The sequence below is a fragment of the Carassius carassius genome, chromosome 39 (assembly GCF_963082965.1).
Source record: "Carassius carassius chromosome 39, fCarCar2.1, whole genome shotgun sequence".
NCBI classification, from domain to species: Eukaryota; Metazoa; Chordata; class Actinopteri; order Cypriniformes; family Cyprinidae; genus Carassius; species Carassius carassius.
Window position 1 is genome coordinate 22,837,386 of NC_081793.1, and position 24,670 is coordinate 22,862,055.

Below are 24,670 nucleotides of genomic sequence, written 5' to 3' on the forward strand. Positions count from 1 at the left end.
TTGCCATTATTTAATTAGCTTTTGTTTTTTAATTTAATTTTTAATGTTTAGTTTTAGTTTTCCATTTAATATTTAAATTTTATGAAAATATATATTTTTTGGTCAACACTGCTTGCAAGCCACTTTTACTCAAAATATTTTGTTCTTGTGCAGACAAAAAAGTATATATTTACGGATACATTTACGGTTTCATTTTCATGACTCTTTCCCTGACAGTGGACTTTGTACCAATGTTTAGCCCAGCTCGGCTTTCCCTAATTATAAGTTTCTATCCATCTGATATTTTTTATCTACCCTACTTTCTAGGGTATCTACTCCCTCTGGGAGATCTCCTGTAATTTAGAAATAGCCCAGAAGGGCATTGGGACCAAAGGCATCTTTACGCAACACAGGGGAGTGTGAATGTGTGTGTTAGGGGGTTAGGTCTCTCCACTTTAATGTAAAGGGTTAACTTCTCTAATCGATTTTATTGCCCTTTACCTCTCCCATGTTATCTCCACCCACTTATTCTGGTGCTGGAGAAAGACGGGAAGAGGGAATGCAGTTACAGAAACATCCTGAGAAGAACACTGTGAATGCCTCTGTGCCCGGCTTCCCACTTCTTGGGCGAGTCTCACAAAAGCATGCAGATTTTACCCCCAAATAAAATCTTAAATGTAAAAAAATTCAATTTTGCATTAAGAAAATGAAGCTTATTTTTGTGGACCATTTTGCATTGTGACAATTTCCATGACAATTAATCACATTTTTCCACAGTGCAAACTGTAATTATTGATTTACATTTGTGGGATTTACAACTCCCACTAATCTCAATTGTGATTCACTTAAGATTTCCATTTTTACCATACAAAAGTAAAAATTACTATAATACAAGCATAAATTAAAAGTTAAAAAACATGTTGAATAAATATTTAACAACTTAAAAAATATATATTTTCTGCAACATAGAAACTTATGCTTATTTTTGCTTAATGAACCTAATTTACCTTTTCAAGACATTTCTTACTGGCATATTTTGATTATGGGGTGAAATACACACGTTTATGGCGCGAGGATTATAAGATTCAACAAAATACTATCATTTCCCTAATCGCTATTTTCTCTGCTGTTCCAACAAAGTCTCAAGGTGATCAGCTCTCTTCACTGCAGCCTGGAAGACAGAGGAGAAACAAAGAAGTTAGTTGCACATCAAAACCTATGAACAACAAGCATTGCTTTTCTGCAAAAAGCAAATGCATTGAATCAGACGTGTTGCAACTTACCTCATGCTGCTTGCGCAGGTTATTAACAGTCTCTTCCTTCTTCAAAATAGCAGACTTCACTCTACATAAGACAAACATATCAGTAAACATACAGTAAACTCCTCATCTGCAGCTATAGTCCAAAGCTAATTATTTTCCAATCTAAAAGAAAAATCCTCTTTGCCTCTGACCTTTGATGCACCTCCGCAAGCTCCTCTTCTTTCTCTATGGTCACTCGCTCCACTTCTAAGCGGAGTCGTGCCTTGGCCTCAGCAACCTCCATCTTCATCCTCCTATTCTCTTCCTCCGTCTCTACAAGCCGTTCTGCAAATTCTTGTCTGATCACTTCTGCTAGACAGCGGCGCTCATCAGACAACTTGTCACGGGCCTTTGAGCCAAACCATAGAGAGAGACGAAGACAAAGCATGAGAAAGCTTACTGAAAACCCAGAAAAAACAAGCTAAACAAGATACTGTACAAAATGATTCTTATGAGGGAAAATCTCAGGAAGCAATTTTAGCATTGCATCACTTGCTCACCAAACGGATCTTCTTCTGGAGATCTGTTTATTAAAAACACACTGGTTTTCACTTTATAAAACGTTAATTGATACACTGGAGTTTACTTGTGATGTTTTATCAGCTGTTTGAACTCCTATTCTGAGTCTGACGGCACCCATTCACTGCAGAGGATCCACTGTAATGCAATGCTAAGTGTATCCAAATATACTCTGATGAAGAAACAAACTTATCTACATCTTGGATGACCCAAGGGTGAGTAAAGTTAATGTTTGGGTCAAATTATTCATTTAAAACAGGTTTCATTGATTTATGAAATTATTATAATTTTAGGGTGATATATAAATCTAATATTCACCCCTGTAGAAAATTGAGTAAGTTAACAAACTCAATCAGTAAAGAATTTTCAGCCATTTCACACACTGGCACTGACATTCAGGTGTAACGTCAAACTGAAAGGGTCAAAAGTCTTTCAGCTCATCACACTTCCAGAAAAGCAAGTTCCCCAGCTTTTTATCTTGAATGACGTACTGAACTAAAACTATTTTTTAATAGTAATGCTTAGTTTTAGTTTTATTTGTATTTTCAGCTTGTGAGACATAAATCAGTCTAATAACGTTATACAGTGCAATTTTAATCACTGATTAGTATTGTTTAGTATATATTAGGATCAATTATTGATATTAGAATCAATAGGGAACCAGAATTGTCACTTTAAAACTGAATCCCTATGATTCCCCTCTCTACCAAAGAATCTACAATAGAGTCTATTGATTTAGAAGTAACCTATATGCATCAATGAGCGTCGACAAACAAAGTAGTGCCACTATAAGGACGGATACCTGGGTGAGGTTGCTTATCTCTGGCTCTCGTTGTCGTAAAAGCGACTGTTGCCGGAGGAGCTCCGCCTCCATCTCACTGTGTTTCTCTCTCATCTCCTGCTGTTTCTGCAGTGCTGCCCGCTCCGAACGCTCCAGATCTCTGAGCTCAGCCTCGTATTTCTCCCTCACACGCTTTATCCTGCACAAACATATACCATACATTTTTTACATTCAGTTAAAAAAAAAAACACAGTCCTTCCGCCACATATTAAATAGATATGCTTAAATATAAATAGCATTATATCCAAATTGTCTAGAAAGATGATGGCCCACAATGAAAATCAAACCAAAAGACTAGTCTTAAGTGTCACATGATCCTTCAGAAATCATTCTGATATGCTGAAGGTGTATATTACAATACATCATTTAAAAAATACAGTATATTCGTATGTTTTTAATTATAATTTAAGTCACGATGAACAGCAGTACTGGTCTACAAGCAAACTGATCAGCCAGGAAATGCAAAGCCCATCCTGAATCCCACTCAAATGCTCGTGGATAGAACTATAATATCCTAGATTTCAGGAGACATTTAAGTTCACACAAACAGGAAGGGGAAACACACCGGTTGTCTGCAACTCTCTCACACTCCTCTCTTTCTCCTCTGGTGTCCTGCTCTAGTCTCTGAATGGCCAGCTCGATCTCTTTGTCTCTCCCTCGACGTACTTCTTCTTTAAGCTCCCTTTCTCTGCTCAGCAGCCAAGCGTCCTGTGAGGGGCAACACAGTGTTCTGAGACCACCACAGGGACTTTTTAACCTCACGTGCACTTGCAGTTGCAAACCTTCTGTGACTTTTATAATACAGAGATATTTGACAGCATTTGTTTGACCCAGGGGTGTGTAAACACTAAATCTAAGAAATTACAGACTACCTAATTACAGGTACCAGACTTGTTATAGCACTTGCATATCATTGCTCTCCTGTTGACTTCCATTGCCCTCATTTGTAAGTCGCTTTGGATAAAAGCATCTGATAAATGACTAAATGTAAATGCTCTGTCACCACCTTTAACTCTTTGCTGACGTACGATAGAATGATGGATTATAAAGGAGGTCATTTGAATTTGCAAAGCATTTTCTATGAAATTCTGACTAGTTAAAAAGAAAAGAAATTAAAAATACACTACCGTTCAAAAGTTTGGAGTATGCAATTCTTTTAATGTTTTGAAAGTCTTATGCCCACCAAGGTTGCATTTAACAACTCTTTTGTAACATAATAAATGCCTTTACTGTCACCTTTGATTCATATATTGCATCCTCTCTGAATAAAAGCATTAATCTGTTAAAAAAAAACTTTTAAAAAACATTTTAGAATGATATTTTTAGTAAGTAATTTTCTAAATTTTACAACAATAAATCTTAACACGGTTAGTAAGTGTAAATTGGCCAACTTTCACAGCTGAGGGTCTCAGAAAGCAGAACTGGACAATATTATGTAATTTCACTCCCAGTTAACAATAACCTGAGAATTCTAGATTTACATTTGGCCCAAATTCCAAACATGTGCATACACACATACAATTGCTTCTCAAATATGCATTCTCTCACTGTAAATATGCAAAATGGGCATAGAACATGATGAAATATGTAAACAGTATGTAAAATATGAACATATGATGACAAACAAGTACCTCTTTTTTTATATAATTTTCTTCCCATGCCTGTTTCTCAATCTCAAGTGTTTCCTTCAGGGCCTTTATTTCAGCCTAAGGAGAAATACAGACATGAATCAATTAAAAAGATGAGATACTATTTTATATCACCACAAAAAAAAAGTATCCTCTACAAACATTACAGCATCAAACACATGTACATGTTTAAACAGACACGCCAATTGACTTATGTGCCTGAAAGCCTAAAGCAAAAAAACAACAACAGGGTTTAGAAAAGGGATGATGCACAGTATGAGGAAGGAGATAAATATTATGAGTAACGTTTATTTAGAAGACATTTCCTGAAACCTTTAAAACCGGTTGGTATCACTATAACTGAAAGTTGCAACACATTTACTGACTGACTGCATCATGTCTTAATGCATGTACAGTATGATGTTTAATTGGTTGGCAGTGGTTTGCATGACTCTTTACTGTACATTTTTTAGGTATTGCTCACTAAAAATATTAGTTATACAACAAAAACTTATCTGATGCGTTACAATTTCTGTAAGTCATACACACTGCCTGAAAGGCATAGTTCACCACAAAATCAAAGTTCTGTCCATAATTACTTAAGCTCATGCCTTACCAAACATGTACGACTTCCTTTCTTGTGTGGAATACAATAATATGGAAAAAAAAAACAACAACATCCAAGCTGCTTTTTTTTCTTTACATATAATAAGAGTGAATGATGACTAGACATGCCAACTTTCATTGTGTGGCCGAAAAACAGATTGCACAGTATGCTTTTTTTGTTTGACGCAAGAAATAAATAAAGAAAGAGGGTGAGTACAATTATGAGAGAATGCTTTAATAACTATCTGATTGTGTGTACAGGTTGACCAGATGTGCAAGTGTTTTACCTGGTGTCGTCTATCCTGCTCTTCTCTGCTCTTCTCCAGCTCTTCTCTCAATGCTCTTGCAGCCAAAGAGCTGTTCTTTTCCAGCTGTTTCCTTAAGTCCTCCAGCTCAGTATGCTGTCTATATAACACACAAACCCATTTCCATTTAGTTATACCTTAACTTTAAATCTACTGTATTTCCTCTTTTGGGAACTCAAAATAAAAAATAAATAAATAAAAGAGACAGCTAAGTCTTGATAAATTCTTAAAACAAGACTTATGAAATTACTATTTTGACTTGTTTTACCTCATATTTCTCACTCAACAAAATATTTTTTTTCTTGTTTTAAGTATAAATCTGAATAACTTAAGTGATCTTTGCCAAGAAAAAAGAGCTAAATCTTTTATCTTTTTTTTAAAAATATTTTTGCTGAAACACTGGATAAAAAACAAATAAAAAAATAAAATCAACTATCAATTATCCCAACATGAAAACACATGGAGGTTTCTTTCATTATTTTATAAATAATTATTAATTTATAACTTATTATTAATATAATAATTATTATTAATTCTTGGCTAGAAAGATATTAATTTGACCTGGCTGCTAGCTGTGTGATTCGCTCTTTCTCCTCAGACACTTCTTTATACAGACGTCTCCTCTGCTGCTGCAGTACGTTCTCCTCTTCCTGCAGTTGTTTCTCAAACCTGACACAAACACGCATTTATTTTCTCAGTTGTACATAGACTTTCAATGATTATGCGTTCTTAAAATTCAATGCATGGGAAATTTTTATATACAAAACAAACTTATTGTATGTAACTTATTGTAAACTTATTGTACTTACTGTATGCACTCAAGCAAAACCCTTATTAACATGATACCCAAAGTAAACACGGAGCAATTAACACCCAGAGAAGCTCAGGTTTATTTAAGAGGTGTGTATGTGTACATTTTTTACTGATCTTGGCAATAGTAATTGAAGACAGGCAAAGACTTTGGGGATTTTTTTTTTATGGCATGAAATTAACTTTCAGCCACTAACTTGCCTTAATTTTATGAATAGGATACAACTGTTCCATGAAAACAGCACTCAGTTTGGGAGTGTGCATTATCTGATGTGCATAACGTGAAACAATGTTAAAAAGCAATGCAGAAGGCGTGTGCAAATTCCAGTGTTTATGCTATTTTTTTTTCCGCGCACACAAAACATGGACTTACCTTCCCATCAGCTCCTCTTTCTGTCACACACACATAACCTAATAAACATACACTCAAGCTGATTTTATTATCCCCTATGAATAATAAGTCTGACAGAAATCAGTTAGAGAGTTTCAGGACTGAATGGAGAAATACATGGAATGTAAAGAAAGTGCCTCCTCAATGAAGCCAAACTTACTTTACTACTTTGACTTTTATGCACGATCCACACAAAAATTCAAGGAATAGTTGACAAAAAATTGAAAACGTCATTATTTACTCACGCTCATGTTGTTTCAAAACATTTATGCTGTTTCTTTGTAAAGATTTTAGTGGGAAAATAGTCAAAACTAGTGTGTGACATGACATGTGTTCACATCCATACAATGCCCATTTTGGAATCTGGACATAAATTTATGTGACACAAAGTATGGAGGGAAAATTCTCAGAAAATAACTACTTAACCTGAATTAAAAAACCTATTTGTTTTTTTTTTAAAGAAATGGATTTTGAAAGATTTTCAAAACTGCTTTTCATCAAAGATTAAAATGATTTCTGAAAGATCATGCGACACTGAAGACGGTAGTAATGGCTTCTGAAAATTCAGTTTTGCCACATAAATAAAATACTTAATAAACAGGAAATACACTAACACCAATAGAAAAAAACATGTTTACAATACAGCAGGGTTCAACTCTTTAAAAAATAGATTCTTTAGACTCTTTAAAAACAGCAGACTCTTTAGTCCTCATTCTGATAACTTAGTAAATGTGTGTGTGTGTGTGTGTGTGTGTGTGTGTGTGTGTTTTCAAAAGCAGTATTAAGCTTTGAGATCATGTGTTGTCAGCTTCCTCTGTAGCACCTTTCCAGTCTCCCTTTCTTTTTTCAGAGTGTGAATGTGCTTGTGTTTTCTAACATTTGTGATCACGTTGTCTCTGTCACTGGTTTGATCTGTGATGAACAGATCTGTGAGCAGATGATTCTGTGCAGGGTATGTGTACCTCTGTTTGGCCAGTTCTCTCTCTCTCTGGCACTGCTCATCTCTTTCTCTCTCCAGCTGCTGTCGTAATTCCTCGGTCTGCCTGACATAACGCTGGGCAGCCCTCTCGTCTGCCTGAAGCAGCTCTGCCTCATGAAGAACTCGGAGTTTCTTCAGCTCCTGCTTGTGTTTGGAGAAGAGCTTCTGAATCTCTGGCTCCAGACCTGAGAGCATACAGGAGGACAAAGTAACATAAATGTTTGCAATAGCATTGAAATAATCATGGAAATTACATCAGAACTCAAAGAAAGAAAAGGGTAAAACTACTATTCTCACTATTTGCTGATGTAATGTTTGATTTACAATGGCAGGTTTCCCCAGTAAAGGCTACACACAAAGCAGCTCTGCGCTTATAAACGTTACTTTATCAGGTATTATCCACCTTTTTCCTGAACGCTCTGGTGTTTCTAGTCAAATGAATGTATTTTCCAAGCTGATAACTGTTTAAAAAAAACAAAAAAAACATACATGGCGAGGTTTGCTCCATTGAAAACAGGGATATTGTCCACAAAATGATAAATCATACCTTATTTTATTATTTCATACACAGTATTTTAACGTACAGTAGTTCACCAAAAGCCTGTATCTTCTGTTTGTAAACAAGGTTACGCAATTTAACAAAGGCACTTGAAGAACATAATGATTTTTTCCCAGGTGTGGCATCTATAATCCAGTTGATTCTTTTCTTAATGCCACAGATGAAAATCATAAATGTGTTACATAATTTGGCAGCTGGGTTTAGATAGACGGGCAGGCTGGGCTGTAATGGATATCGCTGAAGAGTGCTGTGATCTGATCAGAGAGATGTAGCACTGGTGTGAAGTTGTTGAACTCTGCTGACCTTTTACAGTGATCTCCTTGACCTTCTTGGTCTTCTCATCAATCCATTTCTCCCGACGGATCTTTTCCGTGGCACTCATTAACTCTTTCAGCTTCTTAATCTCCTGTGGAGAAAGAGAGAGATGGAAGGAGGGTTAAACAGAAAGAGAAAACAAAACATCAGTCATGGCAGGACACTACAGATACTGGGTGACTGTAAAGAAATATATTACATAAAAGTGGAAATTCTGTTGGCATTTACTCAAAATCATTTGATTCCAAACTTTGTTTTACTTGAACACAGAAGAAGAAAATGCGCAGAATGCACCGGTCACGTTCATTGTCTAATTACAATAATATGGGTCTGACTTTTTCTAGTATTAAAAAGATGTAAAAACACTACGAATGTATCATAAAACTAATTCCAGAGTCATAACATTTGAACTTTAATGAGAGAGAAAGTCGTAACCAGGTCTGATTTGTTAGTGAGTTGTTCAGATGGCCTTTGTGAACTGGATCACTTGATTCAATCAAAAAAATCAAACTTTATTCAGTACATAAGTTATTTAATCTTTTCTTTTTATGTGGCTATTTTTGTATTTTGTTTCCATTTGAAATGTGCAACAAATTAAAGTAACATGGGCTTAAATCCTTCCCATGTATAACAGGAACAACAAAATACACCGATGGAATGTTCAGCATTCAAAATTTTACTAAAATAGTAATGATATCACACATCATTCACACAAACACAAGCTGTGAAATGGGGAAAAAGATGAAATATATTTGAAATTCTGTTGTTATTACAGTATGTCATCAACAGCCAGTTGGATGCTTCCTTGGGGTTAAAAAAAACATGCAAAGTTAATGGCTCCAAGCTAAATAAAAAGTCTGCAAGTCTGTGTTAGATAAGAGTTGAATAAAAGAATGGAAATGACAGAACAAGGGAGTGATGAGGGGTTAGGTGAGATTAGAAAAACAAGAGTTACCTCACACATGGGACCCAGAATTTGCCAAACCTACAGGTAGACGAAAGGAAAGATAAAGAGAGAAACGCACAACAAATGCAGAAGAGAGAAACAGTTAGCAGTGGCAAAGCAACATGGCAAGCGAACATGCATTTGATGTTGTGCACAGGATAAAATGCACATACTTCAAGATAATGTGCTGAGATACAGCTACTGACAGCAGCAGAGAGAACCACAAACCAGTAAAAACAACAGCTGTTGAAACCAACACACACTGATCTGCATCACAGTCTATTATACACTTGAGCAGACATTTAAAGCTTGATAGCCCCCTTGTGGCCAAAGCTGATGCAAAAATTCAGAGACACCTCATCAATCCTATCACTACACCAACATCTCGAAACATGAATCTCACCATCTCATGTTGCTCCTGCATCTGAGCAATCTTCTTAGTGTACTTCTGATCCACCTGCTTGAGTTCTCCTACTACTTCCCCACAGCGTTCACTCAGGGCCTTTTTATCGTCAATCAGCTGAGTGAGAAAGAGATATATTAAAACATGTACAACCTCATCTACTAGTTTGACATACACTGCCATTCAGAAGTTTAGGATTAGTAAGATTTGTAATGCTTTTCTAAGAAATTTCTTATGCTCATCAAGGCTGCGTATATTTGATCAAAAATACAGAAACAAATGTAATATTGTGAAATCTAATTGCAATTTAATATGTGTTTCGAATGGAATACATTTTAAATCATAATATATTTCAAATGACCCTTCAGAAATCATTCTAATATGCTGATGTATTATCAGTGTTGAAAACAGTTTTGCTGCTTTTATATGTATGTTTTCATACGTACATACATACATATACATATATATTATTTTTGTCTTCCGTGATTCTTCAGAAATCATTCAATATGCTGATTTGAAGCTCAAGAAACTAAATATATATAAACATTTATGCATTACTGTACATATTTGATATTTCATTAAAAATGTTTGCAGTATTACATTTATGTAAAAATTGATGTGTAAATGAAGCCTATATTTTTAAGACAGTTTTTTGCATTGATGACATTATTTATCATAACATTAAGCATCTCTTGCATCCAGTTTTTCCTTCAATGCGTCCACTGTAATTGTATTTGAAGTGTGTTGAGATTAATACCTGGTCTATAAACGTCAAGTGTCTCTGTATGGTAGCTTCATACTGCTGCTTCTGTAACTGGAACGTATTATTGAGCTCTTTCTCAGTCTCCTTCACATGCCGGATCGTCAGCTCCCTCTGCTGGGCCTACAGACACACATTCACCTTTATATTAGTCTATGACAGCACAATTCATGGTTGCATACTGTAAATACACATATGTAACATCATTGGATTTTGAAGGTGTAGTGCATATTGAACCATACTGATGATAATATACGCAAATGTGCATATGTTTGTTTTACCAGTGCTGTCTGTAGCATATTGACTGTGCGTTTTTTCTCATCCAGCTCCAGTTTGAGTCTCATCATGGAGCCGGTGACCTCAGCTGCTGTGGCTTGTTCCACAACTGCTAGATCTTCCTCGGACAACACCACCTACAGTCGCATACACATGAATATAAACTTAATTGCTGATACAGCATAAAACCTGTGTTACATATGTTCAGTTCATATATATGTTTACCTCTCTGTGTGATCCAGAGGTGACTGAGCGTGGTCTCTCCTGCTCTGACTTCTCCATCTCATCCAGGAAGCTCATAATGCTCTGCAGTTTGGCTTCTGAGAGCAGAGCACCCCCATCTGGTAGAGCTGGGGTCTGACTCAGCTGCCTGTGCCGTTCCACATTATCTGTTGTCAGGGAGTTGGAGTCTTCATCCTGAAAAAATAAAAAAAATCCATGTGGTGTTTAGCCAAACACAAAAAAGGTCACTATTCAAAAGTTGGGGTCAAAAGATATGAATGGTTTTATTCAGCAAGGATACATTAATTTATCCTAATAGGAAATGTATCAAGGTTTCCACAAAAATATAAAGCAGGAAAACTGTTTTCAACTTTGAAAATAATCAGAAATGTTTCTTGTGCATCAAATCATCATTTCGCAGATCATGTGACACTGCAGACTGAAATAATGGCTGGTGATAATTCAGTGTTGCCATAACAGGAATAAATTACATGTTAAAACAATACTAGAAAACAGTCATTTTAAATTGTCATAAAACTTTATAATATTTCTGTTTATACTGTATTTTTAAATCAAATAAATACAGCCTTAGCGAGCATAAGAAATGTTAGTGTGTAATCTTTTCATATATATATATATATATATATATATATATATATATATATACACAGTACAGACCAAAAGTTTGGACACACCTTCTCATTCAAAGAGTTTTCTTTATTTTCATGACTATGAAAATTGTAGAGTCACACTGAAGGCATCAAGGGCTATTTGACCAAGAAGGAGAGTGATGGGGTGCTGCGCCAGATGACCTGGCCTCCACAGTCACCGGACCTGAACCCAATCGAGATGGTTTAGGGGTGAGCTGGACCGCAGACAGAAGGCAAGAGGGCCAACAAGTGCTAAGCATCTCTCGGGGAACTCCTTCAAGACTGTTGGAAGACCATTTCAGGTGACTACCTCTTGAAGCTCATCAAGAGAATGCCAAGAGTGTGCAAAGCAGTAATCAAAGCAAAAGGTGGCTACTTTGAAGAACCTAGAATATGACATATTTTCAGTTGTTTCACACTTTTTTGTTATGTATATAATTCCATATATAATTCCATCCATCCATCCATCTTCTTCCGCTTATCCGGGGCCGGGTCGCGGGGGCAGCAGTCTAAGCAGAGAACCCCAGACTTCCCTCTCCCTAGACACTTCCTCCAGCTCTTCTGGGGGGACACCGAGGCGTTCCCAGGCCAGCCGGGAGACATAGTCTCTCCAGCGTGTCCTAGGTCTTCCCCGGGGTCTCCTCCCAGTGGGACGCGCCCGGAACACCTTCCCGGGAAGGCGTCCAGGAGGCATCCGGAACAGATGCCCGAGCCACCTCAGCTGACCCCTCTCGATGTGGAGGAGCAGCGGCTCTACTCTGAGCTCCTCCCGGGTGACTGAGCTTCTCACCCTATCTCTAAGGGATCGCCCAGCCACCCTGCGGAGAAAGCTCATTTCGGCCGCCTGTATCCAGGATCTTGTCCTTTCGGTCATGACCCAAAGCTCATGACCATAGGTGAGAGTAGGAACGTAGATTGACCGGTAAATCGAGAGCTTCGCCTTGCGGCTCAGCTCTTTCTTCACCACGACAGACCGGTACATCGACCGCATGACTGCAGAAGCTGCACCGATCCGTCTGTCAATCTCCCGTTCCATCCTTCCCTCACTCGTGAACAAGACCCCAAGATACTTAAACTCCTCCACTTGAGGCAGGAACTCTCCACCAACCTGAGGTGGGCAAGCCACCCTTTTCCGACTGAGGACATATATAACATATATTCCGACATATATAATTACACATGTGTTAATTCATAATTTTGATGCTTTCAGTGTGAATCTACAATTTTCATAGTCATGAAAATAAAGAAAACTTTTTGAATGAGGTGTATCCAAACTTTTGGTCTGTACCGTATATATATATATATATATATATATATATATATATATAGAGAGAGAGAGAGAGAGAGAGAGAGAGAGAGAGAGAGAAATAACTGTGTACACTTAGATAAGTTAACTCACCTCATCAATCCACGAATACTTGTCCTTCCTGTAGCTCTTAGGCTCTGACAGTCTCTCTGGCGCCTCTTCTAAGAGCTTCAGTGTGTCCAGCAAGTCATTTAGAGTGGTTTTCGACTGTGCCCTGCTGGATGACGCCCCCTGCCGCTGGTCCCCCATGCTCACAGACCTCTGGAGGATCTCCTGAGGGAATAAAGTGATGTGATCAGCAAAATCATTCATTTCATCCTCACAGCTGATGGAATCAGGACCAGTTTGTTGCAAGAGGACACCTGAGAACACTGAGATCCTCTGCACGCAGAACCAGTGGGGGATGAAGCCCTCAGATGTGTCACATCCTCCAGATCAGGCACCACGTTCACATTAGAATCTGAAGAATAAATGACAAACCGTATTACTACTAAAGATTGATTTTCTGTGACTGAAGAAAGAAATGTTTTCATGATATTCACCTATACAGTATAAAAATATGACATAATTAGATACAGGAAATTGAGTTTGATCAGACTCAGAGTAGTACGCACCTGTGTTCTTAGCCTTGGCGTCAGAGGAAGAAGTGGGTGAACTCCTGGTGAGTTTTTTACGCCCTGCATGTCTTAGTGTCTCTAGCTCCTCCTCTGCTATCTGCTGTACCTCTGCAGCATGTTGGGCTCTTTTCTGCTGAAGCTCCTGTTTTGGATGCACAAATGATATACTACTAATAAGTCAGAAAACAATGTCTTAGCCAACAGAACTAACAAAGCAGTGCAAACTACACAACTGTTCAGAAGTCTGGAGTTAGTAAGACTTTTCAATACTCCCCAAGACTGCATTCATTTGATCAAAAACAATAATTTTGCAAAATACTGTTTTATATAAAGAATAAAAAAAAATTACAGAAATCATATATATATATATATATATATATATATATATATATATATATATATATATATATATATATATATGTATGTATGTATGTATGTATGTGTGTGTGTGTGTGTGTGTGTGTGTGTGACTCTGGACCACAAAACTAGACATAATTTTTATACAACATATGAAAGGGGGATAAATAAGTTTTCCATTGATGTATGGTTTATTAGGATAGGACAATATTTGGCCGAGATGCAACTATTTGGAAAATCTGGAATCTAAGGGTGCAAAAAAATCTAAATATTGAGAAAATTACCTTTAATGTTGTCCAAATGAATTTCTTAGCAATGCATATTACTAACCAAAAATTTAGTTTTGATATATTTACAGTAGGAAATTTACAAAATATCTTCATGGCACATGATCTTTACTTAATATCCTGACATAATGATTTTGGGCATAAAAGAAAATTCTGTAATTTTGACCCATACAGTGCATTTTTGGCTATTTCTACAAATATACCACAGCGACTTAAGACTTAAGGTTTTGTGGTCCAGGGTCACATATTGAATTTATGCTTTTCGAAATGATTCTAATATTTTGATTGGTGTTTACAACATTATTCAAAATTAGTATTAATGTAGAAAAAAATGTTGTGCTGCTTTATATATTTGTGGATTTTTTTTTCAGGAATCTTTGAAAAATAGAAACTGAAACTTTTGTACCATTATAAATGTCTTTACTAGGGGTGTGACGGTTAGTATATAACCGTGAGACCGGCGGTTATAGTTGAACACCGTCATTAGAACTCTATAACCGCCAAAACCGTGTCATTAAAATATTTTTTACAAACATTTTTTATCAAAAATTATTTAGATTTTTTAGATAGGATCATAAGATGCGCAATATATCGGGAGACATGGTTTTTACTACTTAATGAAGTTTTGTAAATCGTCAGACATGATATTTACCACTTCATTAAATTTTGCTTTGTAGAAAAACCTTTCTTAAAAACGAATTTCGTTTTGTACAATTTTTTTCTTAATTTTAATAAATGTTTCATCAACCAAATAAAAAGCAAATATAGCAGACAATGATAACCGTGACATGGAAGCGCCAGCGCGCCGCGTTCACTTGCACTGCACTGTGAACTAGAGCGCATCTCATCGTAAATGAAACTCAGCGTAGGCCTATGCCTCATACATTAGCATTAAATATCTTTGCTGCATCCTTTTTCTAACACAGACAAGGGCTTTTTTTTTGCAACTCGCATCAGCAAAGCATTGCATCGTCCATAGACCGCAAAACAATCAGCGGATGGTGGGCAGGTGCGGCTTTGAAATTTGCTCAAAAAACGTTGGCGCGGATGATGAGTTTTGTGATGTGGTTGCGGATGAAATAATACCCCATCTGCGTATCTCTATCGATAACAACATTTAACACTACACAAATATATATTTTTTTAATTTAGGCGATTAATTTCCCATAGTGACATAGGACTAATGTGCCGGATCCAATAAAAAATGTACTATACCTTGTATAGTAAGGTAAAGGATGACGTGGAAAGAGAACTCCAGGAAATAAGTAATTTTGCACTGACAACAGATATGTGGTCAAGCGTGAATATGACCCCATATATGAGCCTGACCGTTCACTACCTAGCAAAAGACTGGTCACTGAAATCCAAGTGTTTGGAAACAAGCTACACGCCTGAAAGCCACACAGCGGAACACTTGTCCGAATGCCTGCAGTTAGGATTGCACGACTGGGGTCTGGATGAAAAGAAGCTGTCGTGTATCACTACCGATAATGGAGCGAACATTGTTGCTGCAGTAAGGCAATTAGGATGGCCGTGGCTAAATTGTTTCGGACATAATTTGCATCTGGCTGTTACCAACAGTGTAAACAGTGAAGCTGCCTGAACCGGCCGAGCTATAGATCTATGTCGGTCTCTAGTGAGCGTTTTTTCTCAGAGCTGGAACAAAAAGAAAGAGCTGATAAAGGCACAAACAGAACTTCAACTCCCACAGCACAGCCTTATTCTGGTAAGAATTGTTTTAGCCAATAGTTAACTCTATATTATACTGTTCTATTAATATGCATGCTAAATAAACAGTAATTTTAAGCAATGCTGATATGGGTCTTGCAGATAAGGTTATAATACTAATATAGAGTATAGTCTTACTCATTAGATTTTCATTATGATATTCTATTAGTTTTTGCCCGAATTGGTTTTAGATTATTTTTTCATCTGCATATAAATCATAAAGGCAGCAATATGCTATAGCATGGTATAGCATTTATATATAGCATTTTTTTCTATAACTGTACGTCCTCTTCCAATAATCATATATCTTATTATTTCACAGGATTGTCCGACACGGTGGGGAACAAAACAGAAAATGATAGAGAGAGTTTTGGAACAAGAGCAAGCGATCGCACGTGTCCTGGTCTCAGATAGAAAGCACCAGCATCTGATTCTTAAATGGCAAGATAAAGAAGTTTTAACATCGCTTCAAGAATCTCTAAAACCTGTGGCTGACTTCACCGACATTCTCTCTGGGGAACGTTATGTAACAGTTTCTTCAGTAAAGCCTGTCCTGCAACTGTTGACATGCGATCTTTTAAAACCAAACCCCAATGAAACGGATCTGACACAAAATATAAAACGCTAAATGTCCAGCGTACTGGAGGACAAATACAGTGCCCCAGCCACTCAGGAGCTTTTGGCAAAGTCATCTTTCCTTGACCCACGATACAGAGGCAATGGGGGGGGATGGATTGGAGGAGACAAAAGATGCACTCCGGGGGGAAATTGTATCAGCTGTCCTGGGAAACGGAGGCGGAGTTAGTGGTGCTTCGGAGGCTGCTGCTGCTGGAGATGATTCGGGAGAGGTCTGTGCACCACCCCCTCCCAAGAAGAGAAATCTTGGAGATCTCCTTAATAAACGGAGGTCTGAAATCTCTGCCCCTTTACCGATCAGAGCGCGCGCTGACACGGAGTTAACCCGCTATCTCCAAGAACAACCAATTGAATCTACGGCAGATCCACTAGCATGGTGGCGAGACAATGAAACACGCTATCCACTCTTAGCAAAATTGGCACGTAAATACATGTGTATTTGTGCTACAAGCACAGCATCAGAGCGAGTTTTTAGCACTGCGGGGAACATAGCTACCCCTGTCAGATCGTCACTAAAACCGAGTAAAGTGAACATGTTGGTGTTCCTGTCACGGAACTTGGAAGTCGAAAAAGATTAGGAAATTAAAATGTCATTGCACTTTTTTTTGTTTCCTTTATTTAGTTAGTTTAATTAAGGTATTATTACAACAGTCGTTGTTCGACTTTTTTTCTTTGATAAAGGTATGTAGATTTTATCATTTGTAATTTAGGCCTAGGCTACTCATTCATTTTTATTCTCTTATAGAATTTAAGTAGCCTACTTTTTTAAAAGGTTTTGTTTACTGTGCGTGATTTATTTAAAAAAAGCACGTTCATTGCAAAGTTTTTTTTTGTTTGTTAAGGTTTTGTTCACTGTGTGTGATTCATTTAATGGAAAGCACATTCACTGCTAGTTGTCTTGCTGTTAATTTTAAATAAACGTAGAGCAAGTAGCTAATCAGAGTCTGCTCGTTTATTCAAACTAATAACCAACCCCCCCCCCCCCGACGGTTATGTTAGGAACCGTCACATTTGACTCACGTCATAACCGTCATCACCAATTCTGAAACCGTCACACCCCTAGTGTATATTAGTTCTATATATCATATCTGAAGACTGCTTTACCTGTATGACGGTAAGGCGAGCCAGACGAGCTTTCTCCTCCCTGATGCGTTTTCGATCATCTTCTTTCTTCTTCAGTGATTCAGCGGTTTTCTCCTCCTTCTTTTTGGATATGAGGTGTTTGATTGTATTCTCATTGACTCTCTTTCTGTTAGCATGGCGACGATACCAACGCTGGATGATAATAGCAGCGTGGTTCACCTGCTGAATATACCTGTAAACAGTTTGAAATGTCACAAAGGTCAATCAAACATTTGCAGAGATGATCACATCTAGGGTGGAAACAACTGAGGGCTGGTAAACACTGCTGACCTTTCGGCCTCTTCCTCGGTCACCTCTTGTCTGCGTGGCTGACCTGGGCTTCGGGGGCTACGGGGGGCAATATTGTTGGAGCTTGATGACGCAGAGGAGAAGTTCTTCTGAGACTTAGAAAGAGAACAGCTCAGATCCACAGTCACATCATCATTTACGGTGGCTTTGATTATGTTGCTGTTAAAAAAAAGAGAGAGGGCAATTACTGTAAATGTGTAGGCTTAGAAACAGCACACTCGAGCAGAATAGAGCCTTATTTAGAGAAGTCTGTCTAAGATTATCACACACAGATGTCAACATCATTATGAACTTACTTGAAGGAGGGTTTCTGATTGGAGCTCTTGGGGGTGAGGGGTTTCTCTGAGTGGTTATTATGAAGGATGGTGGTCACAGAGTTACCCACAGCTGCTTTATTGCTCCTGAAAGCCAACACAAAGACATTCTAAATATTCAAATTAGTTTTTACATACCATACTAATTGCATTAATAAAATGCACTTATTGAATACTGTAATAAAATGTAAAATATATATGCAGTCTTTTTAAAAGAAGCATTTCATGTTCACCAAGGCTGCATTTATTTGATTTTATTCTGGTTTGTATTTTTAATATATTTTAACATCTGTTGTTTTCAACAGATGTGCTGGTTAATATTTTTGTGGAAGCTATGATATATTTTTCAGGATTTTTTGATAAATAGAAAGGTGAATCAGTATTTGTCTGAAATGGAAATCTTTTATAACATAAATGTCTTTTACTGTCACCTTTGATCAATTTATTGCATTCTAGCTGAATGAAAATATTAATAATAATTAAAAAAAACTTATAATTAAAAAAAACTTACTGATCATAATGACAAACTTCTGAACAGAAGAAACTCACAATTTAGAAACAATTTTAAGAATTCAAGCATGAACTTTTAGTTGAAAGGATTCATAAAATCAAGTGTCTCTAAACATTTGACTGGTGCTGTATTTTAAAGGAAATATAAATGAAAGGATTCTAGCGCTATTCTCCCTATGGCATACTAATGATTTGATTGACAAGCACAAAAAAAGGCGTAAAGTGAATCTGTTGTCTATCACACTGTTATCATGGCAACAAGAGAGTTTGAAAGCTACTCATTAGGACACAGCAGTGTCCAAACCAAAGGAGAAATGGCTTCCCACCTGTTGTTGGCAGTGAAGTTGGCAGCCAGAGAGACGCCAGCTTCCCTCTTCTTCAGGCCTGTAGGAGAATCAATACTGCAGGTACTGTGAGAGCTGCTGGGCACAGGAAATGCTCTCGTTTGGTCATCCTGAAAGCAAGATATCAGTTTAAACCAATGCTACAGCAAGAGCAAGCAAAACCACTATGATAATTTAATGCTGTTTAGGGCATGGGTTTAAGATATTGTTCATAGCATGTCAATAAAATGTGCAAATTACCCTTACAAAAAGTTATCATGGTTTCCAACATATCATTTACAAGTATAATAAGATCCAATGACTGAAGAGGAGTTACCAGGATGTTCCAAGTAGTGTGGTCTTTGGATGTCTTGGAGAAGCTGGCTAGTTCTCTCCGTCCATCGGAGCTGCTGTTGAACCGAGCCAGGAAGTCTTCTGTAAGGCCTTCACTGCAAGCAGACGCAGAGAGGGAAAGACAGGAAGGTCTGAGTATCACACACTAAACACACACACGAGGAACATATAAACGCAACACTAGACCAATAATACCTAAGCTACCATTCAAAAGCTTGGGGTCTGAAAGACTTTTTTGTTTTTGAAAGGAGGTCTCTTATGCTCCCCAAGGATGCATTTATTTGAACAAAAATACAGTTAAAATGGTAATATTGTGAAATATTTTTACAATTTAAAATGTATTATTAATCCTGCGATGGCAAAGCTGAATTTTCAGCATCATTACTCCAGTCTTCAGTGTCACATGATCCTTTAGAAATCATTGTATTGTGCCGATTTGGTTGATTTGGTGCCGATATATAATATATAGTGACTATATAAAATGTCATGTTTATTCAGTTTATTGCATCCTTGCTGAACAAAGTATTAATTTATATTCCTATAAATCATACTCACCCCAAACTTTTGAATGGACTTTTGAATCGACTTTAAAAAATATATAGTGTCCATAGCACAGCTAGTACAGGACGAGTTAAATGCTTATGCTATAAATAAATACTTGTGGGACTGCATTTTAGAAATATTACGAATACCTAATCTGTGTTTCCCTTCTTGAAAACAAATATAGAGGCAAATCCAGTGCACGACCTGAGATTTATCTCCAGTAAAAACAACCAGACTATTTAGGCTAAAAGTTTCAGATGAGCATACATCTGTATATATATATATATATATATATATATATATATATATATATATATATATATATATATATTAGATGATAACAGCTGCCCTGGGCTCACAGCAGAGGAATGCTTCAGCGGAGGCTGGTTTTAAAGGGACAGATGTCCATAGGCATATGGCAATCGCATCCCTCCACATTTAAATAGCATAAAATGTTTAACACGATGCTCACCCCTATGTCTGACCCACCGGCATCTGTGCTAGCAACTTCAGTATGTATATGTGAGTGATTTGGGGGTGTAAGGGGCACCTAGCGACAGCTGGTCCAATGAAAAGCAATTCACGGAACTACATTCCTCCACGTTTTCCTATTTTTTAGCAATTCACCAGGGAAGAGAGGTCACGGAATTACATTTATTAAGGGGGGAGGGGTATTAGGTTGTTCCTTCATTTAAACCCCCAGTGGCATCCCAGGATGCAGTGGGACGGGAGGGCAGGACTGACAGCTGCCGGACAAAAGAATTTCAGAGTGCACACTTCTCCTTTCACTGCGACCTCATTCAAGTGAAATCAGAGAACCCAGCCCCCTCTTGGCTTGTGCTGCAGCCGCCAGGCTACAATAGCTGTTGTCTGGGAAAAACCAAAATCACCCAAACCCCAGCTGTTGCTGCTTTAAGGATATAAACCCCCAACTACATTTAGGAGGTGATCAACCAGACATACCACAGCTTGTGTGAAGTGAGTGCATGCAGGCATGTGTGCAAGACATGTACGTGCACAAACATGCCATCATTACTTTAAAAAAGTCATATATGTTGAATAAGTTGTCAGCTAACCTCTCACTCACATCCCTTGGGCATAGTCCATTCTCAAAGTCTGAATAGGACAGCTGGCACACGTTGATGAGTGAATCTCACAAAAACATATTCATTTCATCCCAAAATCAAAACAAAGAAATTATAAGTAATATTTTACATAAAGATAATTTTAGGACCAATATTTACATAGGACCATTTAGAACAGAGATTTGATTTGAATAGATCTTTGCAATGGGACAATATTTTCATTATAATTAAACAGATTTTTAATCTCAAATTCTCATTACTGTTTTGGGAAAAAAACTCTTTATTCTTGCCATAATACAAAAATACATACTATTTACTGTACTTCTTTAATATATTCAGATTTTTTTTATCTATATATATAAAATTTCGAGCTCTCTACCTATTAGATTTTTACCAGTGCAGTACAGTATTTTTAAAACTGTATTATGGTAAATAAATATTGTAATACAATGCTTTTTATAATGTATATCAGCATAAACTACTGAAAGTAATTCATACCATACTGCAGAAATATCATACAATTTAATATACATTTATTATTATATAAACATTCAATATTATATAAATATTATATAAGAATGTCTATAAAATTGATGGTAATGAGAAATGATGAGAATGAGAAAGAAAATGCATTTAATTGTTATGAAAATAATATCAAAAGTGATCCTAAACATATCCAGGAACAGGCTTAATTTGATCAGAACAATCTGATAAAATTGTATTTATTTAGGATATTTTTGGTCACCTTGATGTGTTCTTTACAAGTTTTGTACGATTCCCAGTATCAGCACCAGAAGAGACAAACTTTTTAAATGGCATGCAAAGAATGACAGATGGTTTTGTACCTGAGGCTTGTGTTGGCCTGCTGGTTCACCTGTGTGGTGCTGTTGGACCGACGCAGATTCTTAATTGCTCGTGAGCTTCCCAATCCAGCATCAGTCTGCCAACAACAGAAAGCGCAGAACAGTTATAATACTAGGCCTACTGAAGACTAAAAACTGGTTTGAAATGGAGCAACTCACATATACAGTTATGACATTAGGTTAAGAGATAACCAATGGTATTAGATGTTACTGGTGTCTAAACTGCACAATAAATGTCATATTTTATTGATTTTGTCCATTCTTAGACCAAGTTATCGTATGGGTTCAGACAGCTTGAAATGTAATGCTTTCAAAAACTACATTGTTTAGTGTTCCACAAAAAAATAATGTCAGAACTGAATTTACTTAAAACAAAGAAAGAGTTAGTATAATAAGAGTGAAATATCTTGATTTGCAATCGACTAAATCTTAATAAAAGAGTCTCAAAAGGCAAAGACAACATCGTGCATTTCAGAAAAGCTGCTTTTATGTCAAATCCCAGTCTCCAAGTGAAGATGGTGAAGGTGACAGTCCAATGTTATGCTTTAATATGCATGGTTATCGCATGAATAACCTGCTTGTAAGACCCTCACTCAATTAATTTATACAAGGGACACTTGTATAACCATCTTCTTGATAATTACAGAATCTTCTAGCCAGACTCACCAAAGTGTTTCGCTTCCCACGGCCATCAAAGGCCACAGACACAGATATGGATCGAGAGAAGTGTTTTGCAGGTGAAGCACTGTTGGGTCTGCGGCCCGCTGTGAGCTGGGAGCCAGTCAGGCTGATGTCCATAACATCTCCAGCTGCCCCTGTCTGGATGGATGCCAGTGGACTGCGAGTTGTATGCATCTTAAACTGATGGACGGAGAAGAGGATTCAGTCAAAAAAAAAACAGACAAATCCACAAGATGTAACCACATGTGATGCTGGATAAAGTCAGGATTCCCACAGCTTTTGACCAATGAATTTCCATGATTTTTCCAATTTCTAGAGATTTTCAAATTAGTATTTAAATAAAACAATTGTATATACATTATATCTACACTGAAGAAATATTTTACAGCAGGAGCATAACTAGAAACATTTATATTCACTATACACATTTCCATAACTTTCCCAGCCCTGAAAATCTTAATGTTCCAAAAATCTCAATGTTCCATTACATTTCCATTATATTTCCAGGTTTTCCATGACTGACTGATCCTATGGTTCAGAAGCAGGTGGAAAACTAATAGAAGTAATAGCAAGTCAGCATTTTATATCAACAAAAATACTGTAAAAGTTGTTGTTGAACGGCAAAAAATTTTAGTTTCTATGGAAACTGATTCAAAGCATCCACACTTTCCATCATATATCTAATTTCCAAATAACTAAATAGGTTATAATATATTCTTTATGTATACAAAAAAAACAATCTATATATACATAAAAATAAGATACTACTATTAAAAATAATAATACACATCTTAACATAACAGTCTTTCATAGGTCTTTCTATCATGATAATTTACAAATGTACAAAAACAAAGACACCCAAGGCCTCTTTCAGGATCAGCACAAACCTAATGAAGGTCAATACGCAATACACCGCCATTGAGAAATAGGCAAATATGAACATATATGTTTAAGTGAATAGGTCCTGTATATTACCACAGGATTGCACTAACGTTAGTTCAGCTATGGCGAAACTGTCTTTCTTGCAGCACTTCTTGCTGGCTTCACATGTTAAACACGATGATTACAGCTGGATTAAACTGTCAATCCATTGCTTACCTTACTAAATTGTCCACATCAGATGAAGAAACTGTCTTTATACAAATAAAAGCGTCGTTATTCCAGTTCGGAGCGTAAGACAGTGATTTCTCATCTGTCTCCAACTCCACAGCGCAACATCTTCTCATTGGAAACCAGAAAGCATAAAGGAACTCCGCCCATTGAGAGCTCTGATTGGTGGAGCGCGGAGCATTCTAGTGATGTGATTGGCTGTTTGGATGTGTCTTTTAGCATGATGGCTGAAAGAGGCGTGAACAAACGGCAAGGCTGGTAGGCGTGCTTGCCTTGCACCCGGCTGCACCGCAGTCAGATGTGGCGTCTATTTGAGCTACAGTGCTAAATAATTTATCAGATGAATTATTTTGTGTAAAGGAGTTTAAAAGGTGGCATACAAATTAAACTAACAATAATAACTATTTAACATGACAAAAGAGAATTTACTTACTAGATGTTATATTTTATAAAATCATTTAAATTAAATGTTAAAATAAGAAAAAAAAAAAGAACTCTACTTGTACGTTGTACAATGCTATTAAATAACTGGACACGTTTCCATGTATTTTGTATACGAAAAAAGTAAATGCACTATTGATCCATAATACAACTTTATTTGGCCGATTAATAGCGTGGAGCATTAAATGAGACAAAATGTGTTACAGCAAAATTGCAATACAGTATTATTTAATTTAATTAACTTTTGTTCCCTACAAATATAAATCAAATATTTATACAAATCTCTAAACAATAAAGTGCTCAACAATATGAAGACATATTCAAAGCCCTAAAGAGTAAACAGATTTTTTAATAAACTTTGATTAACAATATAAACACAATGAGCAAAAGGGCTGTCAAAATCACTCTGGACCCCTCACATCCAGCACACTCCCTCTTTGAACTGTTGCCATCTGGTCGACGCTACAGAACACTGAGCACCAGAACGACCAGACACAGGAACAGTTTCTTCCCTCAGGCAATCCATCTTATGAACAGCTGATAATAACTGTGGGACACACTACACTATTTATATTTATATACACTACACTTTTT

At 36.9% G+C, this 24,670-nt stretch overlaps 1 protein-coding gene across 1 annotated transcript; it reads right to left on the bottom strand.

The window, feature by feature from the left end:
* Positions 1-1,077: 1,077 nt before the first annotated feature.
* Positions 1,078-23,744, bottom strand: LOC132121651 (centrosomal protein of 131 kDa-like). The gene is made up of 26 exons (XM_059531271.1): positions 23,625-23,744; positions 22,511-22,707; positions 21,827-21,921; positions 19,337-19,448; positions 19,003-19,130; positions 18,149-18,253; positions 17,835-18,011; positions 17,526-17,736; positions 13,411-13,555; positions 13,159-13,256; positions 12,890-13,069; positions 10,844-11,035; positions 10,624-10,755; positions 10,340-10,465; positions 9,583-9,699; positions 9,189-9,218; positions 8,222-8,324; positions 7,343-7,544; positions 5,741-5,848; positions 5,162-5,279; positions 4,272-4,346; positions 3,206-3,348; positions 2,602-2,779; positions 1,433-1,629; positions 1,263-1,323; positions 1,078-1,150 (listed from the first exon to the last, which is right to left on the bottom strand). Exons 2-26 carry the CDS (start codon positions 22,697-22,699, stop codon positions 1,094-1,096), a joined length of 3,279 nt encoding a protein of 1,092 aa, XP_059387254.1. The 5' UTR covers positions 22,700-22,707; positions 23,625-23,744; the 3' UTR covers positions 1,078-1,093.
* Positions 23,745-24,670: the final 926 nt, after the last annotated feature.